Source organism: Bison bison, unplaced genomic scaffold, assembly GCF_000754665.1.
Source record: "Bison bison bison isolate TAMUID 2011002044 unplaced genomic scaffold, Bison_UMD1.0 scf7180017864371, whole genome shotgun sequence".
NCBI classification, from domain to species: domain Eukaryota; kingdom Metazoa; phylum Chordata; class Mammalia; order Artiodactyla; family Bovidae; genus Bison; species Bison bison.
Genome location: NW_011494943.1, coordinates 10,944,820 through 10,965,813, shown reverse-complemented (window position 1 = coordinate 10,965,813; position 20,994 = coordinate 10,944,820). Strand labels below are relative to the sequence as shown.

The 20,994-nt window shown below is 53.1% G+C and overlaps 1 protein-coding gene across 2 annotated transcripts; it reads right to left on the bottom strand.

The window, feature by feature from the left end:
- Nucleotides 1-2: 2 nt before the first annotated feature.
- On the bottom strand, nucleotides 3-20,756 carry CARD14 (caspase recruitment domain family, member 14). Of its 2 annotated transcripts, none has more exons than XM_010856290.1 (20): nucleotides 20,546-20,756; nucleotides 19,233-19,370; nucleotides 17,983-18,308; nucleotides 15,758-15,925; nucleotides 14,673-14,792; nucleotides 13,928-14,053; nucleotides 13,267-13,431; nucleotides 12,162-12,263; nucleotides 11,126-11,268; nucleotides 10,944-11,038; nucleotides 9,322-9,382; nucleotides 8,952-9,144; nucleotides 7,257-7,383; nucleotides 6,847-7,084; nucleotides 5,737-5,800; nucleotides 4,891-5,014; nucleotides 3,701-3,874; nucleotides 1,636-1,757; nucleotides 835-950; nucleotides 3-220 (listed from the first exon to the last, which is right to left on the bottom strand). In XM_010856290.1, exons 1-20 carry the CDS (start codon nucleotides 20,754-20,756, stop codon nucleotides 25-27), a joined length of 3,009 nt encoding a protein of 1,002 aa, XP_010854592.1. In that variant the 3' UTR covers nucleotides 3-24. The 2 variants fall into 2 exon arrangements, with proteins under 2 accessions (XP_010854592.1, XP_010854593.1); XM_010856291.1 differs by having other exon boundaries at nucleotides 4,900-5,011; nucleotides 12,162-12,269; nucleotides 13,276-13,431.
- Nucleotides 20,757-20,994: the final 238 nt, after the last annotated feature.

Below are 20,994 nucleotides of genomic sequence, written 5' to 3'. Positions count from 1 at the left end.
ACACAGGGGCCATCAGCAAGGCCTCTACTCTGTCCACACGACCTTCCTTTGCTCATCCGTGATGGCCAGGCGGACGCAGCCGAGCAGGGCATCCAGGTCACTCCAGCTTTCGGGGGCCAGGCTGCTATATAGACAGGGCACTTTATCCAGCTCAGCCTCCTCCTGCCTGGCGGCCTCCAGGAGCTGGTCCTCTGTGGTACCTAGCCGCTGCAGAGCCTTCCTGCCAGGGCCGGAGATGGGAGGGTGGCTTAGGGAGAGTTTTGCACCTGTCTCCCGACACAGAGCCCCAGAAATCAGCTGCCAGCTTGGAATTCTAGGGGCCTGGGTGGACCGATGATGCAACAGCTGTCTAGATGCCCTAGACATGGGTGGCCTGATTAGAGGTAACCCAGCCCCTCATGAAGAAAATACAATTGGGGCCCTAGATGATGTTGTACTAATGGAAGGTGGTCTAGTTTACAAGTTCAGTTCTCAAATTATAAAGGAAGCAGCAGGACATCTGGGTTTGTCCCAGTTATGAACCAAGTAGTGTTTTTCAGTCTCTGTCCTCACCTAACATGGTTGGACTGTTAACTGTACCCCAGGAAATGTATGGACTTAGCCAAGGTCAGGTTCTAGGGTCTCACCTTACTGTCCTCTGGGTTACTCCTGGGGGCTGGTTGCAGGACCTTTGTCCTGGATGTTGCGGGGGAACTGATCTGTGACACTCTGGGGCTGGCACAGGGTGAGATCCTGGAAACCCCAACACAGGCTCCGGACATGTTCACCGTGGGCCTCACGGGGAGTTCCAGAGCCTGTTCAAACCCCACCACTGGCCCCCAGGGGTGCACCTACTTGAATTTCTTTGCCACCTTCTCATTGATGGAGACATGGATAATGATGGGGAAAATCTCCATCCTGTGCAGGACACAGACACTGTCCAGCTGGATGTCCAGGAGGGCGTGGGTGTTCTGGGGGACGTGGGGAGAGAAGTGAGCCTTAGCCTCAGAGGACACGAGGGGAGCCCACACTCAGGGGAAACATGGAGAGAAGCATACAGGCAGGACTGAAGTTTGCAAAGGAGATGGGGAAAGAATTTGGGCATGCCCCTTTGTATATGAGCATGTTTTCTGTACAGTTTTAAAAGTTTCCATCCATTTGACTTTTCACTTCTGAATTAAAAATCAGAGGCCACTGGGATTGAGGGAGGCTTTGTGTGGAGCTCAAACCCTAGGAGTTGGTGGCTCCATCAGCCTCTTTGGGGGTTAGAAGGAGATGGGGCCACTGGGCCTCTGGATCATAGCTGTTCCTAACTGCTTTGTATCAACAGAAAATTTTATCATTCTCCGTGAGCTTTTCATATATTTGTCTGAACCTTAAAACATGGAGTGTTATCTCCATTTTATTCATTCATTTAACAAATGTTTACTAAACATCTGTGTCAAGGAAACAGATTCAGGGAAGTTAAGTCTTGCTCAAGGTCACATGGACCTCACATGGCAGAAACAGGGTTTGATCTTTCTGTGATGGAGCCAGAGATGAGCTAAGCACCAATCCTGGGTGCTCCAGGGGTCTCTGGAGGTTGGCCCTTCCTGCCTTCTCCCCCCGCCCTCCTCTGGAGATGGAGTTCCTCCCAACCCCCACCCAACCCCTTACCTTTCCCATGAGGGACTCAACTGCTCTGCGGGTGACACAGTAGAGGCCACCGGATGCCTCTCTTTCCTGGATGATGTCCCCTCTCTGGCTGGAGGTGTCATACTCCTCCTGGCTCAAGTACTCTGAAGGTGACAGTTGATGGGGATGTCACACACCCAGCTGCTCCCTCAAGAGCCCGTGCTGAACACCCCCCACCCCCACAGACCCCTGTGAGCTCTAGGGAAAGCTCTTGCTAGGGTTTCCTCTTTATAAACCTGACCCTGCTCTGTCTGCTTGGAGGAGTCTGTGCCCTGCACATTCACCCTAAACTCAGACACAGCGGGTACCCAGTCAATGCCAGGATGTGAGTGGATGGATGGAAGGTTGGGTGGAAGGAAGGATGGAGGGAAAGAAGGAAGGATAGACAGATGTAGATAAACCCCTCTCCCATCACTTCCCAAGCCCCAAACTTACATATGCAACTTCTTACACCCAAAAATCCCTTCAAGCCCTTAAATCAGTGGTTCTCAACCAGGGGCAATTTCGCCCCCAAGGGACACTTGGCAATGTCTGGAGACATTTCTGACTGTCACAGCTTTGGGGGAGGGGCTCTGCTCCTGGCATGGAGTGGGTTGAGGCCCAGGTATCTTACCCATCTGTGATGCACAGGACAGCCCACAATAGAGAAGGACCCTGAATGTCATGCCCAGGCTGAGAACTCCTGCCCTGTATAAACATGTTAGAACACACCCCTACATTTCCCTTCTTCCTGAATAGCACCCACTCTCCCAAGTGAGAATCGTATGTGCCATCCTGCTAGCTTCCACCCTCCAGAGCACCACCAGACCCTGCAGACAGCTCTTGGGACTACCCTCTCTTCCCTGCTGTGGCTTTGCTGTACCACCTCTGGCCCCGAGTGTTCCAGTGGTCTTTAGCTTCTCCAATCTGTCTTCTATTCTGCTTTCAAAACAGGCATTCAAAGATCAGGCCTGATCCCATCCCCTAGCCCACGGCACTTCCAGGCACCCACCGCCTCCTCCCCGTCCTACTTCAGCACTTTGCACATTTTGCAAGGCAGCCTGGACTGCCTTGTTCTGCTTACAAACGCCTGCCTGTCATCCCCACCCTCACCCCTACCCCTCTCCAAAGAATTCCCCTCTGGGCCACTTGTGGAGCTTAGACAAGTCAGCCTGCCACGTGTTTAGGTGTCTGTCTCCAGAGGCGCAGACTAGACACCCAGGGCCTGCAACCCTCTGCACAGAGCCTGACACACAGCTGGTGCTCACTGGAGGAACTGTGTGGCCCACACTTGCTCCCCTCTGTCCCCTCTGTGAACTCCAGGAGAAAAGAACAGGGCCCTGTTCACCCTCACATTGTAACCCGACTCTCTGGACGGAAGAAAGTGCCAAGGAGCTAACTCCTGCCCTCCAGCCAGCTGAGCCACCTTTCCTGCAGAGCAGGGCCACTGGGACCCAGGATTCCCACTGGCCAGTTCATCTCAATGGCTCTATATTGAGTGGCTTTGGGTAGGTGGATGGAGCCCTTTGGTTGTATGACTCCATGAAGTACAAACCTAGCTGCCAGCAGAGCTGTGCTTTGCCCCACCCCTCCCCCATCCCAAATCCATGGCCATCTGAAACCTCAGATTTTCACCTTATTTGGAAATAAGATCTTTGCAGATGCTGTTAGTTAAGAGGAGGTTGTACTGGAGTAGGGTGGTCTGAAATTCAATGACTGGCTCCTCATAAGAAAGTAATGTGAAGGCAGAGGGACACACAGATGAGGAGGCAGAGATCAGTGTTAGAGTCACAAGCCACCATCAGCCACCAGAGCAGGCAGAGGCAGGAAGGATGCCCTCCACCGCAGCCTTTGGAGAAAGGGCAGCCTGTGGAGACATTTTAACTTCAGACTTCCAGCCTTCAGAACACTAAGAGAATACATCTCTGCTGTTTTAAGCCCCCTGGTTTGTGGTCCTTTGTTTTGGCCACTCCTCTGTCATCCACCCCCTTGAAAGCAGATACAGCATTCTGCCAAGGCCTCGCCTCGCCACCTGACAGTCAGGTGGGACTCCCAGGTGAGAGCGTACCTGCTGGGCATTTCTTAAACCCTTGGAAGAGGCACAGCTTCTCAATCAGGATCTTCCCAACCACCCTGGGCACGAACAGCACAGGCCGGGGCCGGCTGGGCCTGTGGGGGTGCACCAGGGTGTAGGGCACCAGGGTGAAGCAGCTCTCGGTCCAAAAGCACACAGTGGAGGGGTCTGTGGGAGGAAGGAGCCGCAAGTGGGCTGGGCGCCGGGCTGCAGCAGCCCCCGCCCCCAGGACGGCCTGTGTCTGCTTTGCTCGCTGCTGCAGCCCAGCCCCTGAAGTAACGCGGGTACACCGGGCTCCTGCACGATGCACCATGGCCTCCACACCTGCCCTGGCTGGTTTCTTTGTACTTGCTGATTAGATGTCCTGCTTCTCTAGGATCACCTTTATAGGCTGCAGCTTAAACTCTTTTCCCTGTCTGGCTCACAGGGAGGATAGAAAACCTGAGTTTATCCTTCCAAACAGTCTGGAAGCTTCCTGTGTCTTCTTCCTTAGCCTCATCCTCAGGGACACATGATCCCAGTCCTTCCCTCCTTCCCTCTCTCCTCTCCTGGTCATTTCAGTAATATTAGATGCAGGTTGGATTGGGAGGATCCCCTGGAAGAGGGCATGGCAACCCACTCCACTTTTCTTGCCTGTGGACTGAGGAGCCTGGGGGCCATAGAGTCGCAAAGAGTCAGACATGACTGAAGTGACTAAGGACACGGGCACTCAAAGCACTTTTCAAGAAAATAAACTCAAAATGGTTTACCTTTCTCTAAATTCACTTCTGCTTATCTCATCACACAGTTTTACCTGCGCAGGGGTCTGTGCTGTGCTGGCCCCTGTCACAACCACTGTCCCCCACCCCAACTGCTATATTCCCTGGGACTTTTAAAAACAGCAGCTGTCTGAGGGCCCACTGGTTTGTGGAGTGTTGGGCATTTGGAGAGTATTTAGACTTTACTATTCTAAAAGGACTGCTGTCCAGATGACTGTACCAGGGGCTTCGGACCATCTTTTGGGGTAGGTTACAGAAGTAGGAGCATCAGTTAAAGGTCACTAAGAGTGTGTAACAACTGCTTTCCAGAAGGGCACATAGACATCCATTATGATTCTTAAAACAGATTCTGGCCTAGATGAGTGGTGGTATCCTGACCAAGCTGCCCAACCACTGTGGCCCCTGAAGACCCTCCACCAGCTCCACCCACCTCACCTTCTACCCGGCTCGGGTCCGACTGGCTCCCTTCAAAGCTTGACCACAGAGGGCTGGCCTTGGTTCTGTCCATACTGACAATGCGGACCAACTTCTGGGCTCCCCCAGACGACTGCTGGATGAGGGAGAAGGAACGTCAAACAGTGCTGGAGGCCTGCCCCCCCCCCCAAATTCAGGGTGATCTCTGGCCCCAGGCTGCGCCCACTGAACAATCAGGAGGCCCAGGCCCCATGGCAGAGGATGGGAGATGAGGGGTGGCCAAAGAGAGTCCTCAGGCTGAGCCCTCCCTACGGAAGGCAGGGAGTGGGAGGCAGGAAGGAAAAGTAGGGTTCCCCCAGGCTAGCCCTGCCATGATCCCGGGGGCTGCCCTAGTGCCTTGCTCAGGGGCAGCTGAGTGTTCTGTGTCGGGGCAACCTAATGGTGCCCAGCCTCAGTGGGGAATAAGAGTGGGGTGCACATAGTGGGCAAATGGGGTGACCTGGGAGCAAGAGGCAGGGAGCATACACAATATATCTGCACATAATAGATCTTGCAGGCTGGGCAGTATGCAGACCCAAGTGAAGGTTTGAACGGCGGGGAAGAGACACACCAGGTCAGCCCACCTCAGGTCAGCAGCCTACACTCTCCACGTGGGACCCTCAGTCAGTGCCCACAGTTTTCCAGCCCACCCCAGGTAGGGCTATGATTTTGCAGATGGAAGGAGGGGTTGACTGGGCCTCTCCCTCAGGATGATGTGAGTTGGGAGAGAAGGAAGGCCAGTCGGGGGAGAGGCAGAGCTCACCCAAGGGGGATCCCCTGTCTAGGACCTGGACTGACCGGGTGAGCTCCCCACCTCACCTTGCGGGTCACGGTGCTCTGATGAGCCATGTCCTGGAGGAGGGCGATGAGCAGCTGCTGAGCCCTGTGTGGAGGAGAACAACCCCAGCCCAGCTGCAGGGAGGGCTGGACGGGAGAGGTGGGCCCCTGCACAGTGCTCTGGGACATCCCCACTTCCCCCACCACGGTCATTCACCCCAGCAGCCCAGTAGTCCCCTGGTGTTCTTAAACACCTGCAGAGCCCCAGCCCGCCCCTGGAGATGCTAACTGAATTGTTCTGAGGGAGGGTCCAGGCAACACAGTCTGAGTGGGGTGGAGGCCATCACTCCAGGACCTCACTAGTCCCAGTGTGGCCTGAGGATTTCAGCCTGGCACCACCCAGAGAGGGCCTGGAAATGCAGAGTCTCAGGCCTCTCCCTGCATCTGCTGAGTCTGATCTCCAGGTGGCAGAATTTGCAGTGAGGCTTGAGAGGAGCTGGACGAGACACCATGCTTGGTGCCTTATGGTTGATCTACTACAGAGCGTGATTCTGAGCAGGGGAACTGTTGCTCCCAGGAAGGGTGACTGGCTGTCCCAGTTGGCCCGGGACTGAGGGGGTTCCCCAGGACACGGGGCTTTCTGATAGTCCTGGACACACCTGCACGATGGGTCACCTTCCCCCAGGGGACACTGGCAATGTCTGGAGAGATTTTAGGTTGTCAGCACTAGCAGGGGTGGGGCGCCAGGGGCACTACTGGCATCCAGGGGTGGAGGCTGAGATGCTGCTCAGCACTCCAAAGTGCCCAGGACGGTCCCCCACAACAAACGATGAGCCAGCCCCAAACATCCATAGTGCTGAGGATGAGAAACTGGTCCCACATACCCTAGAATGCTCTAGGACTCAGGTCCATCCCTTTTCACAAAGGAAGCCCATCTAAGCAGTGAACCTGGCGGGTCGCACATTGGAGATTCCACTTCTTGGAGGTGCCCCACCCCATATCCCTGGGCAGTGAAGGGAGCCTCGGGAAGGCTGTCTCTCCAGGGCAGGAGGGGACCTCCTGGCTAAGCAAGGCCAGGCAGTGTCCCCTCCTCTCCCCCGGGCAGGTTCCTGGGCTCTCTCTCGGGTGTGGGAGGCCAGGACGACTGCTCACCGTGTGTAGTTGGGGATGGTGCCATGCTTGGTGCCCTTGGTGCTGTAGGGGCCAACACGGTGGGCGTGCCAGCAGCTGCTGCCCTGGAACAGGGTGTCTGTGACATGCAGGATGTCGTTGCAGCGCACCTGAAGCTCTCCCTCCGCCCGCCCCTCCAGGGCCAGATTGACCCGGATGTAGAAGGAGTCCCCTGACGTGGCCACTTTGGCCTCCAGGTCCTGGACCAGCTTCTTATAACCTGATCAAAGAGGACATGGGAACAGGTAAGCCCAAGGCCGTGACGCCCCGTGAGGACAGTTCTGCTTTGGGGGCCACTGTGGACTTGGGGCGCAGCCTGGCTCTGCAGTGAGCTGGGAGCGTTGGCATCGGTGGCCTCTGGGGGAGGGTGGAGAGGATAGGGGAGTGTGTACCCTCCATGTTGACCTTCACTGACAGACAGCAGAAGCCATTCACCCTCTGGAGAAGTCCGACGGCCCGCTCCAGGGTCATGCCCTCCAGGACAGCCTTGGACGAGGGCTCAGTTGCCTCGTAATCCACCTGATGGAAGATCATGAGGGTTACTTCTGTTGACCAGGTTTCTGCAGCTGCGGTCTGAGTGCAGGCATGTGCCCTGCAGGAGACTCACTGCTTCCCAGACACCCATCTGCCCCTATCAGAGCCCTGTGTCAGGACACCCTGATGCAGGGTCTCCAGGCTACACACATTCCCACCCCGGATCAGGTACTTAGATCGCCACTGGGCGCCTAGTTTCCGCTCTCCAATATGCTCCATTCTAGAGCATTCTGGAGCAGAGTCCTCAGCTTGGGACTGAGGACATCTGGGGCCGTCCTGGGCCCTGCAGGATGTTTCGCACCTCTCTGACATCCACCCACCAGATGCCAGGGCACCCCTCATGTCACCCTTCCCCAGCTGTGAAATCCACAGGGCTCTTATCCACTCTTATCCATTTGTTCCCAGTGTTGTTTTGGTTTAGGAGAGTAGATATGTTTACAATGAGAAAAACAGAGATGTTTTTAATGCTATTAGAACGGAATTGGCCCTATTCAAGTATCAGGACTGTCTCATAAAGGGGATCTGTTGCTTTAACCACAATGTGAGCTGACAATTGAGAATCTCACCAGGACTGTTAGAAGTGTGACGAAGGGCTTTTGTGTTGGGTGGGCTGATGCTTACGTCAGGAGCTCTGTGTGTGATCATTCGAGACAGAGGAGAACTCAGCTCAGCCCATGGATAGTGGGGAGAAGCCGTGGGGTCCGTGGAATCCTGATTGACAGTGCAGCCCCTCCCTCCCCCTCTCAGCCCTGCACCCCCTCTACACCCCCCTACCCTGGAAGGAATTGGTGATGCCTGTTTTTCAAATTTCCTGCTAATCTTAAAAGGCCTGATGCTTAATAATTCTGCTTTTGTTGTTGCTGCTGTTCAGTCGCCAAGTCGTGTCTGACTCTTTGTGACCCCATGGACTACAGCATGCTGGGCTTTGCTATCCCTCACCATCTCCTGGAGCTTGCCCAAGTTCATGTCCATTGAATCAGTGATGTTTTTAGGTAACATCAAAGTGACCTTCCTGTCCATGTGCTCACTTAATAATAATTAGGTTGTACATTTTTGTTTTCTGCAGTTTAATGGATATTTTATAGTAAAAAAATTTTTTGTGTGTCCCCAAGGGTTAAAATTGTGAATTTTAGTATGTGTATTTTAACACATACACATGAAGTGACAGTAAGATTATTACAATTAAAAAAAAAAAAAAAAGCCCACATCAGAATCTTTCGTAATCTCTATCAGAAGATTCCTGGGCCAAGATTGCTTCATCCCCAAAGCCCGCTTAGCTGGTGCATAGTCCAGCCTTCAACAGCTTGTAGGTCACCCTCGAGTTCAAAGATGTCAGGGTGGAGAAGGGCACAGGGTTTTGATGAGAGTCACCAGGACAGTCTCTCTAGTCATTGTGTTACTCTGTTTTATGTCAGCCCAAGAAAAGAGCGTGGACCAATCCAGTAATCCATTTTTGTCAAGTTGAATCCATGGCTGCCTGGGTTACCTGCCCCTCACGCTGACCCTACCCTCAAGAGGATGCTCGGGGCTCGAGGGGCCGGTGCCACACTCACCATGACAATCTGGGTGCCGGAGCGCAAAGCCATCTCATCTGCCGCAGAGCCCAGGGTGACCCGATGAATGAAGATGCCCGTGAGGTTCCCGCCAATAACACTTATCTGCTCCAGCAGCGCATCCCCCTGGAAGGCCAGCACGGTGACCTGGCTCAGGATCTTGCGGGCCGGCCTCCGCCTCACTGGGAAGCAGCTGCAGGAAGGGAGGGGCCGGAGCTCAGGTGTCCTTGAGCAGGAGCTTGGGTCTCCCCCTGGGTCCCCTCTAGTCCCAGCATTCTGGAATTCTCCTTCCCAAGCCTCAAACAGGCTGACAGTGAGAACACAGTCCTCACTCTGCTCTGCCACCTGCTAGCCCCAGCCCTCTGCTCACCTGGCGGAGAGATAGAGGTCCCCAGAAGACGGCTGCAGGCTGTTCTCAGATTCAGGGAGGTCTAGGAGGAAGCCAGGGGCTCAGGTATGGAGCTGGGCCAGCCCTCAAGGTCACCCCGCTTCAGAAGGAGTTTTGGCTCACCCGTGCAGCCTCAGTGTCACCTCTGCCCCTGCCGCGGGCACCCCCACTTGTTCTGTGTTTTGCTGAGGCAGAACCTTCTCTTGCCCCTCCCTTCCTTGATGCCCAGAACCTTGATTCACCTCTGCTAAAACAGAGGAGGCTGGTGGGGAGATGCATTTGTCAGGGTTTAATCTACATTGTGTCCTTTCGCAGTATTTGAGTTGCTAGCATTTTACAAAATAGGGAATCTGGAATCTGGATTTCTGTCTTCACTTGAGAAATCAAATCTGGCATAACTCTGGGCCTGTATTTCTGTGTGGCAGCCACCACTGGCACTGGTCATTGGCTGCCTCCTGACTCCCAGGGCACCCTGCTCCCCAGCTGGCCACAGCAGGACTCTGAGTTGGCAATCTGCAGGGCTAAATGTCCTCAGAGTCTCCCCAAGCCCATCTGAGGCAGATGGGCTGCCCCTAGCCCAGGTGTCAGCCTCCCTGCACGTAAGGCTGCCCTTCTTGCCTCCTGAGCTGCTCAGAGAACCAGCGGCCTCTCAGACAGCTAGTGGTCGCCAGTTGCAGGCAGCCTGTGCCCAGCTCACAGATAAACATACACTCGTGCTCACAGTCAAAGCCAAGTGAAATTATACACTCCCAATGTATTTGATAAACCAGGACTTGGTGCACAGTCATGACAAAAGGAAAAAAAAAGAGCATTGACTCATCCTGTTTGTGATCTCACATCCAGGTTGGTTATATCTGGGGTGGAGCCTCTGTTATAAATAAAAATGGCAATGAATTTGTAAGAGGCAAGGTTTCTGGTCACGTGACCCACAGAAAGCCTGAGGCCATCAGTCCTGAAGGGACTGCCAGGTGACAGCGTGGGGATACACGCACTCCCTGGAGGCCGTGAGGTGAAATTCAGACAAGATGCTAAGCTCCCGCTCTGTGCAAGGCCCAAGGCGGGGGGCAAGGCCCGTGAGGGGCCTGTGCCTTGAGAAGGAGACAGGACCAGTTAAGTGACAAATATGAGGAATAAGCCACAGGAGAAATGGGAATGTCTCAGGTGCCAGCATGCGGCAGAAATGTTCCCAGCAGGCACCTCAGCGAGGAGCAGTGAGGATGGAAGCCGGTTGCCCTCTGGTATCACTGGGAGGCCCAAGTGTCCGTGGGTCAGAGCAGGGAAGGACAGAGAGAGGACGTGTGTGTCTGGAGCTATCTGAACTTTATGCTGAGCTGGATGTGGAGGTGAATGCAACTCCTTTAGCCTCCAGGTGAAAACAAAAGGAAAGTCAGTAAACACAGCACATCTGGACACTGGTTTGAACTGCCAGGCTGTCTGGATTTTCCCAGAAGCTCAGGTTAGGGCAGGAGTCAGGTTCACTCCTCTCTGCCCCTCCCCTGGGGTGTATCACCTGCCTCCCTGAAAATCCCTGTCTTCTCCTTCCTGGCTCTGCCAGCCCAGCTAGGGGTGGTGGGGTGGCTGCAGAGGTTTGGGGGTACACTCACCTGCCCGGTCTACAATCTCAAAATCCAAGTCTGCATTGCTCTTCTTAGCAACCAGGGAGCCTCCCTGGTCCACCTCCAGGATTTCTGGGCAGCCGCTGCAAAGCATAAGAAGATGGAAGTCAGTGTCCCAGGGAGCCACGGGCAGCTGGAGCCACCTGATCCTGTCCACAGCCCCACTCTACCTGGAAGAGCATGGGTCTTCCCAGAAGTCCTCTGTGGCCCGCTTGCACAGGGATTGCTGGCTGGGAGGCGCAGGGCTGCTGGAGCGGAAGCTGTCCACCAGCTCTCGGCTGGATGTGGCACTCAGGTCAGACCAGAGCTGAGACTGGGGGAGGACACAGCAGAAGTCACCACGGGGCTCTCATGGGGATCCCCTGGGACACTATCCCTATTGCCTCTACTGTGTAGAGTGTAATGATAATAAGCCACAGCCTCCCACTGACAGGGTAGAGGAGGCCAGAGGAGGGGAAGGAGGAGCAAAGAGCCAAGCCACATTACTTGAGCACCTACTCTGTGTTGGGTACTCTATTAGCTACTTCTAGATTTTACGTTGCTTCGTTCTTTATTTTTTAAGTTTTTTGGCCACCCTTTCACATATGGAATCTGAGTCCACACCCCCCTGCAGTGGAAGTGCAGAATCTTAAGCACTGGACCACCAAGGAAGTCACCTGTATCACTTAGCTCTTAATGATAAATCTCTCTGGTGGGTAGCACTGTCCCACTTTGGGGTGTCCCAGGTGGTGCTAGTGGTAAGTAATGTGCCTGCCAATGCAGGAGACATAAGAGATACAGGTTTGATCCCTGGGCCAGGAAGATCCCCTAGAGAAGGAAATGGCAATCTATTCCAGTATCCTTGCCTGGTGAATCCCATAGACAGAGGGGTCTGGTGGGCTACAGTCCACGGGGGCCACACAGAGTCAGATGTGACTGAGCATCTGAGCACACGCACTGTCCCACTTTACATATAAAGCAACCGAGGCCAGAGAGGCTAAGTTGTTGGCTAGTGAGGGTCACGTGCTGACGGGGTGGAAACATGCAAGATGCAGAGCGTGGAACTGGAGGATGCAGGTGAAATATGTAGATCCAGCTGCAGCTCCCCTGTTCACTTGATAAGCCTTTCTTTAACATCTTTAAGCATCTCCTACGTGTCAGACCCTCTTCTGTCCTGATAGACGAGGTCTGGTCCAGCCCCAGCAGTGGTGGAGGCACCGGCCATACCTCAGAGGAGCTGCCGTTGCTGTCATCCCGCGGGCAGAGGGCAAACATACGCACCAGCCGCTGCTTCCCCTTCGGACAGGGCTCCCTGGCCCCCACCTCCTGCTTGGGCTGCCAAAGACCCAGACAGGCTGGTTAATTCGGGGAATATCCTAGGTTGCTCTTGGAGTTTCTACCGAGTCGCAACCCCTGTATCTCCAGCTTCCTGAGTGGTTTCCTTTCCTGGGCTTCAAGGCAAAACATTTATGTCCCCTTCTCCCAGCCTGGGACACCTGGCGCTGTGGGAGCTGGCCACCAATGGGACATGCAACAACCAGCTTGGTGACCGCATTTTATCCCCTTTGGATAATACATGTTATTCTCTCCTGGTTATACAAATAATAGATACTATATGTATATCTATACATAGTCCACAAAGAACATTGGTGGGGAGGAATAGGCCAATTAGAGAAGAAAGTAAAATTGACCCATCCTCCCACACTCAGAAATAGAGCAGCCAGCAGTTTGCTATCTATTCGTCAGTCTCTTTTCCATGCATATGTATATATTTTTTAACATGTTTGATGTGGCAAGTGGGGGAGGGAAGAACGGCTGGGACCCCTTCTTAGGGACGGGAGGGTCTGGCTGTGCTTCCCAGGTGTCCCTGGGCACCTCTAGAGTCTTGCCCAGCCACCAAGGTGTCTGGAACTGGAGCTGCTGGCAAGACCATAATTAGAGGTTTTACAGTAATTTTAGTTCTTTGAGAATGCAGCTTCCTACGTTTCCATCACTCAGCTCTCAGGTAGTTTACTTTCAAGCATCCCAGGAAGACATCACCCACTAGACCAAGTGACTACCTGCACAGCTTCCTAAGCTTGCTTTCTTCATTGAGTGCCGCACATTCCAGGTTCCAGAACCTTCCACCAAGCTAACCCTTCTATGACTTGCATAGTATTAGCATAAAAAGAGATGCAGAAGCAGACTCAGCCCACCCCACTGGATACCATCAACCTTTGATCACACTACACCTCACAGGAGCCAGCACTGTGGACAGAGCTGAATCCGGTGGTGCCAGCAGGCCCGTGCGGCCGGCTCGGGTCTGCCCTGACACCTGCATCCTACCCCCAGCAGCGCTCACCCCCGGTGATGAGTCGGCCTGCACCCGCAGCCGCTGGACCTGCTGGCGCAGCTCGCAGACCTGGTCCATCAGCTCAAACACCTTCCTGCGGAGGGCGTCCTTCTCCGTCAGGTTCTGAGAAATCTCCATCTGGGCTCCATCCCTCGCCGAGTAGGCCTGGGAGCCGAGACGGAAGACAGAAAAGATCAATGTCCAGAGGATAAAGAGGGTGTGTCGCAGGAGTCCAGCCAGAGAAAGCCCCTGTTTCTGGCCTGTGTTTACCCTGGACTCTCTGGTGTGCAACACACACAGCTTGTTCTGTGGCTTACCACCATTTATGATTCATGTAAAAGTGAGCAGTTTCAGTAACAGTCAATAAGGGGGTGCACACAAACACCTCCTGCTAGAAATGAAAGGAGGGAAGATGATGTACAGCAGGCATGGCAACAGGTAACAGTGGCGGGGAGCTGAGAAACATCCTGGGGACCAAGGAGAGAGACCTCAAGTCTGGAACCTGCTGCCATTGAGGTCAGGTGACCTGGCTAGCCAGCAATAAGCCACACCCAGAGTGGCCTTCCCAACCCTCCTGAGACCCCTCGGGGACTGCACCTTCGGTCCTCGGAGCCCCTCAGCCCGGCACCCAGGCCAGCCCCTCACTCCTCCCGCCGGGTACCTGGTCTCGTTCCTTCTGCAGCTCGACCACTTGGCTCTGCAGGGCGTTCATCTTCTCCTTGTAGATTTCACAGTCCACCTTGGTTTTCTGGAACTGGAGCAGGGTCTGCTCCTTCTCTTCCCAGTACTGGACGGAGGGGGACAAACATGGCCCACGGAGGTCAGTGACTCCGCGGGTAGGGCTGAGGATGGGGGTGGGGGAGCCTCGGGGAGAAGTGAGGGAGGTGGTTCTCAAGAGGAAATAAGGTGAATTGACGCTCATTTCTTAAGTGCTAGATTTCAGGTGCATCTAGAGTTACTGTGTTGATTATATTTTAATTTGATCATCAAAATATGCATGGGTCGTGCATGTCAAATTGTATTTTGTTTATTCCATGTCCCAAAAGGCATACCTATTTTCCCTCTGCCCACCTCATTCTCTTCCACTGTCTCCTTTCTCTCATCCTCCCCTTGCTTTTTACAGCAACTAAATAAATCCCTGGCTCTCACCCTGGGGCCCCCACACACTGGAAATCACTCTGTGTTTTAATCGCTTGTTTGCCTGACCTATTTTCTCATCACCCCACAAAGTGGACGTGGCCTTTAGCATTGGATTCTGAATTGGTGTCCAGTCTAGTTTGACAAAGGAATAAGCAAACAGGCCAATGCATTTCTTGGGCAAAGTTGGTTTTAAGCTCAGTATAGATTAAAGAATCTGCTTCCTCATCCAAGCAGCCCGGCCCCTAAACACGGCCCAGCTGTGTCACCTGCTTTCGCTGTCTCTCAGCGGCCACCGCCCGCTCCCTCAGAGAGTGGATGCGGTCCACCAGCTCCTGCCTGCTCTCCAAGGCCTCGTCCAGATTCTGTTCCAGAATGTCCTTCTCCACCTGGCACAAAGAGATGTCAGCCCAGGGACCCTGACCTCCCCAAAGGCCCCAGGGAAACATCCCCATCATCTCGTCCCCAGGACAGGAGGCAGGAAGCTTCGAGTCCGGGTGTGGGGACGGATTTAGCTTTATTACTGCACGTCAGGCAGGAAAAAAGGCAAGGTCAGCAATCAAAATGGGGAACATGCATTTCGGGTCCACGTGAGCATGGCTAGAAGACAAAGTACAGGAAGCTGAAAGCCTCTGAGGGTAGTATAGTGCCTCCTTCTTTTTGGCAGTTTCAGCCTGCTCCCAATAGATCCAAAGGCAGAGGCTTCCAGGAGGGCGAATATCAAGGGCTGAGGCATTCCCTCTTCACGCTCACTTTTCTGAACGATGGCACAGTTCAGGCCGGGTGACCCACACCCCATGAATGTCTGTCGAAGGGCTAGTTCAAAAAATAGGTATTTATTGATCGAAAGGGACTGCAGAGGAGAGGCAGATGATTTGCATAATTTCAGGGTGCTGGCGACACGAACTTCTCTGCATCTTACAGTTCCCCACTCCCCCGTGCCTGCCTGAGCAGGATGGTGGAATATTTTGCAGGCAGAAAGTTCCCCCCTTCCATAACCTTAAAGCTAATCTCATCAATTATAATCAGCCTCTATTTACTCCAAAACAACATAGCAGCAGCAAACGAGCTAAGACTTTTGAATACATGCACAATAGCTTTCAATTTTGCCAGCATACGGGGTCTGGAAAGAACAGGAAGGAGGGGTGTGAGAAGGGGTGGTGAGGACGAGTCACTAGGTTTCATCTCACCCAGACCTTAGCTACACCTCAGTGGAACCACCTGTCAGAAATCCCACAGTCTGGAGGCCACAGGCCAAGGCCAGTGACACTACCTGCTGGCCACCAGGGAAGGAAGCTGAGCCTTGGGGGGAGACCAGGGCAGGAAGTTGAACCTTGGGGGCACCAGGACCCACCAGGCTGAAGGTCAGGGAGCGGAGCCTCTCATTCTCCTCCTTCAGGCGGCTCAGCTCCTCGTCTCCAGGCTCCAGGTCGCTGGCCATCTTCAGGGACCGCTCTCGAAATTCCCGCTCACAGGAAGAAGACATCTTCTCTCGCTGCAGCTCTTGCTTCATCAGATACAGCTGCCAGAGAGGAGAAGGAAGAGGAGAAGGTCACTGCTGTTTCTCCACTAGACCAGGAGCCGGGTGTGGTCCTCAGCCTTTCTCCTTAGTGATGATGCTTTTCATACTCAAAAAGGTCCCTCTCCCAAGATTTCAAAATCCATAAAGGGTTTTATCTAACGAATAGTCCCTGTAGGATGATAAAAGCATTTTAGCTTTATCTTACTGGGAGGTGTAGGGGTTAAATCACTGAGCTGAGGTCCCCAGGAACAGAGAAAGGAGCCCTTGCCATCGGCTCTTGGATCTGACAGCCAGTGCAGCCAGGGATGAATGGCCACTAAGCCTCCTCCAGCATGGCCCTGCTTCTCCGCCTTTCCACATTCCGCTAAACATGTCAGGTGAAGTGGGAGGCAGCAAGAAGAAACCCCGGGGGATCTACCGGAATTAGAGGTTTGGGTGTGAACTCATGATTTCTAAACTCTGCACATGTGTGTGTCCATGCATACCTGCATGCATATGTGCCTACGCATGTCTGTAGGTGTGTGTACTTGTGTATCTATGTGCATGTTTCCTAGTCCTCTCTGCTAAAACGGCTGAGGAGCAAAGACACCCCAGTAGCAATGAGCACACCTAGAGCCCAGTGGTCACTGAAAGGAACTGGGGCCCCTTGAAGAAAGGGTTGACTTTGGAGCTGAGGTGGAGTGGGTATGAGATGATCCTGGAATATCTTGTGATGATGCAAAGAAAGTCAGTGCTAAGAAAACTCAACGGCATGTCATGTCCCAGGACACAACATATTGAAGGGGTTCCCACTGCCAAATCTAGGACACTTTGAGCACCAAACCAAAGACAATAACATGTTACAGATTATTGGAGATAGGAATCCACGCATCTGTGCCAATAACAGATGCACAAGTGGGGAAAGGAAAGGCTACCTCTCACAGTCAGGATGCTGAGGGCCAACTGGTCACCAGGGGGAGCACTGGAGATGGGGCTCATCATTTTGCAGCCACCAGAGTAAAGATGTGCTCAGGCAAGAATCACTGGTCAGGCTAAGTCCAGGGGGAGGTGTCAACATGAAGCTAGGGTGCTTGCTGGCCTTAAAACACCTCTCCCATACCCCCCAGCTGCAGGGAGTAATAGTAAGAGTACTTTGTCAATTTTGGTACAATACCTGATCCTGGACTAGAGGGAAAATGCCATAAAGAATGTACTTTAGGTCAACTATAAAACTGGAACACATACAGTAGATTTAAGGATTATATGACTGTAATTTTATGAAGTTGGCAACTGCACCACAATTATATAAGAGAATATCCTATTTTTAGGAAATATACATCAAAATGTTTGGGGGTAAAGGACCATGATGCGTTCAACTCAAGTAGTTCAGGAAAAAGTGTGTGTACGCATGGGGAGAAAAAGAGAGAGAGCACAGTGATAAAGAAAAGGTATGTGGATGTATTTGTATTTGTATGTTTATCTGTATGTTTTTGGGTAAATTCAAAATTCTTTCCAAATAAAATTTAGAAAACTAAAATCAAACAATGCCATAGTTAAAAGCAAATGCCAAAATGACAAGGAATGACTATCTTCCATAAAGAACTCTTGTAGATCAATAAGAAGATACAATAATTATCCCCAACAGAAATATGAGTAAAAGACTGTTGGGGTCTGAGGGGGCTTCACTAGTAACATTCCTGTTCTCCCATCTGTATCCAGGACCAGCTGAGAAAGATAAAGGAGACAATAGAAGTCCCTTTGGTTACTGATGCGGTTGGAGGGGAGCAGGGCTGGGTGGTTCCACTATTCCGTAACAGCCACCACTCCCAGAATAGCCAGACAGTCCCCCAGAGGTAGGACGGGGAGGAGGGCTCCCCATCGTGGGCACTTCACAGACCAGGTGATTGCAAGGCAGGGTGGACTTGAGACCACATAGCCTATTCGAGGGGACCCTGGCGGAGAAGTTTCCTGCAGGGGTGTTGCAGGGAGTGGGAGTAGGGGTTCCAGGAGATAGGCCAGCAAGTGCGAAGGCCCAGAGTGGGGAGCAGCAGGTCAGGATGGGCACCCCGAGCTGTTACCTCTTCCTGCAGGCTGCGGCAGCGTGTGGTGGCCAGCTCCTTCTCCTGCAGCGCGTTGCTGTAGTGCAGCGAGAGACTCAGCATCTCGTCCTTCAGCTTCAGCACCTCGTGGAAGTGGGCACTGACCTCGCGCTTCATGCGGCTGTGGTCAGCCTCCAGTTGACGCAGGCCTTCAGCGCGGGCCTCGGCCTGGTCCAGGCGCTCCTGCAGCTGCTGGCACTGCCGCAGCAGTGCCTCCTTCTGCCCCTTTTCCTGGCTCAGCTCCTCCTGCAGGCTCCCAATGGCTCCAGCCAGGCACTCGGTCAGCTTGGACGTCTCCATAAGCCCTGAGGGACAGGGCAGGTAGGCCAAGGGCTCCTCGTCCTGCAGGGTCTTGCTTCCTGCACCCACACTCTCAAGCAGGGCCCCCACCCTAATCTGTGGGTCACCGTAAATGCTTCCAGGCTCAATAGGACTCAATATTTTGGTTAAATAAATAGCATGACAGGTGATTTCTGTCCCCTTTCTTGGCTTCCCTGTGGGACCTGGCTGTTTAAACCTAACTCCCCATCCCCTGCCACCATCAGCTGAACCTTGCTCGATGTTCATTCTCATGTCATCCTAAGGAAAACATAACAAAGAACATGAATCTGTATAACAGAACCCTGAATCCCATAAATAGGGGCTGTGATGACAAATAGGCTGAAACACTTTCTTACCAACAGTTTTGAGTGATGTCGCCCTGCCCCTTCAAATACCTAAATCTCTCAACAGCTCCTCTAGAGAAGCCTAAAATGACTCAGTTAATAAACAAGACTTCGTCTCCCACCTGGCCGGTATAAGTCTTTACTTAGCAGCTCCTCTCCTTTTTCCCACCACTGGCCCCTCCCAAGAGCCAGATCTGGGCGGGACTGGGCAGGACCGAGTGGGGACCGGTTCCCTTCTGCCTCAAGCACCTCAAGGTAAAGGTTTTCTAGGAAAGGACACACTACCTCTTTGCCTGCGCCTCGCAGATGCAGGTTTCATGCCCTGTGAGGGGTCTGCTCTTGGTGTTGGATAGTTAGAAACAAAGCTTTTCATTTATAGCCCAAGGTCATGGATTCTGCCTACCCACCCTGACTAGGGTTAGTGTTTGTGTGGAGGATCTCCTCACCCCCCACAGTCTGGGGGGTGTGGTTGGAGCACAGGGACAGGAATGTCTGCCCAGTTTGGAACAGCCTACAGTCAAGGAGGGACACCTCCTCACCCCTGGTTATATCACCAGATCTCACCACTGAAGTTTGTGAAGTCCACGCTGGGCTGCAGCCCAGTGACCAGGGTGTAGACATCAGGGTTGTGGAACTTCAGGCTCTCCAGGAAGGCAATGGCCCCATTCTTGCCTCGAGTCTTTAGCAAATCCAGCAAGTACCCTTGGGAGAGAGAACAGTCTTAGCTAGCCAGGTACTGGCTGGGCTTCCCATGAAGGAAGCAGAGTACAGCAGGGTGGTGGTCATCCTTGCACATCTAGGAATTAGGAGGTCAAAGCAGTTTTCCAGGGTCAATTTACTACTTCCATGATGGTGGTCAGACTCGAAAGGGGTCAGGCTGATATTTGTTGAGGAACTGCTACAACCCAAGTGCTAAGAGTTGAGAATAAAAGACTCAAAGGGATAATCGTTGCTCTCCAGACCTCTCCCAGGTGTGTTGTGGACACATGTGTACACACATGTACAAAGCAGGTGGGAGGAAAGAAGCAAGTAGCAGTGCCCAGGGTCCAGTCCCAGAGAGGCTCGGGCCTTCCGAGCCCACCTAGATCCCATCACTCTCAGCTTGAATTAATTTCTCCCCTATGTAATGGTCATTAGGCAACAGGCACAAATACTAGCATATTGATAGCTACCACTTACTGCCTGTTTTTGAAGGCCCAGGCTTTGAGATGAGTATCTGATAAAGAGTAACTCATTCCATTCTCCTAACAACTTCATATGATGAAGCTTTCCTGTTTTTGAACAAATAAACACAGCTAGTCAGACAATCAGAATCAGCTCCAAAGACATCTGGAGTGGGTTGAGTTGTGGCCCCCAAAGTTATGTCCACTTGGAAACTGCCAATGGGACCTTGTTCAGAAAAGGCTTTGCAGATGTAATTAAGGTAAGGATCTCAAGAGGAGGTCCTCCTGAGTTATGCAGGTAGGCCATAAATCCAATCACAAACATTCTTAGACAAAAAAGGAAAAGACAGAAAGAAGGACATGTGATGATAGAGGCAGAGACTGCAGTGATGTAGCCACAAACCAAGGATTGCTGGGGCCACCAGAAGCAGAAAAAGGCAACGGTTTTCTCCCCTAGAGCCTTCAGAGGGAGTTCAGCCCTTCTGACACCTTGATTTCAGGCTTTTGGCCTCCACGGTGTGAAAGAAGATGCTTCTGCAGTTTTAAGCCACCCAGTCTGTAGTCATCTGTGGTGGCATTTCTGGGGCACTAACCCAGTCCCATGACCTGACCTCAGGTCACCTCAAGGTCCTTCACCCCCTGCCCTCACACAGGCCTTTCCAGCACCACCTGCGCCAAGCCGGCTCTGCAGTGGACTGGGACACAGGTCCTCACCGACTCTCATGGCTGTGTTGTTGAACCTGGGGCTGTGCAGCACCTCCTCCTCATCCAGCTGGTCCAGCACCTTGGCCTGGCGCAGGTAGGGGGTGAGACGGCTGGGGAAGATGCTGCGTACAATCCTGCAGCGGTGGTCCTCCATCATCTCCCACAACACCTCCTCATCCAGGGAGGTCAGCGAGGAGTCCGTGCGGCACAGCTCTGCCATGGCCCGGCCTCAGGACCCTGGATGGGAAGGGTGGCCACGGAGGGCTGGGGTCAGAGAGACACAGCTTCCTGTCCAGGAGGTCTTTCCATCTAAACCCTCTTCCCCAAGTCAGCAGTAGGGAGGAAATGACCAATTCAGAGAGGTCATGACACTCGCTCTGGCCCAGGTGTCCTGTGACCAGCAGCAGGATGCTGTCCATCCTTTTTGTTGATATCAAGTCAATCCCTCAACCAGGAGC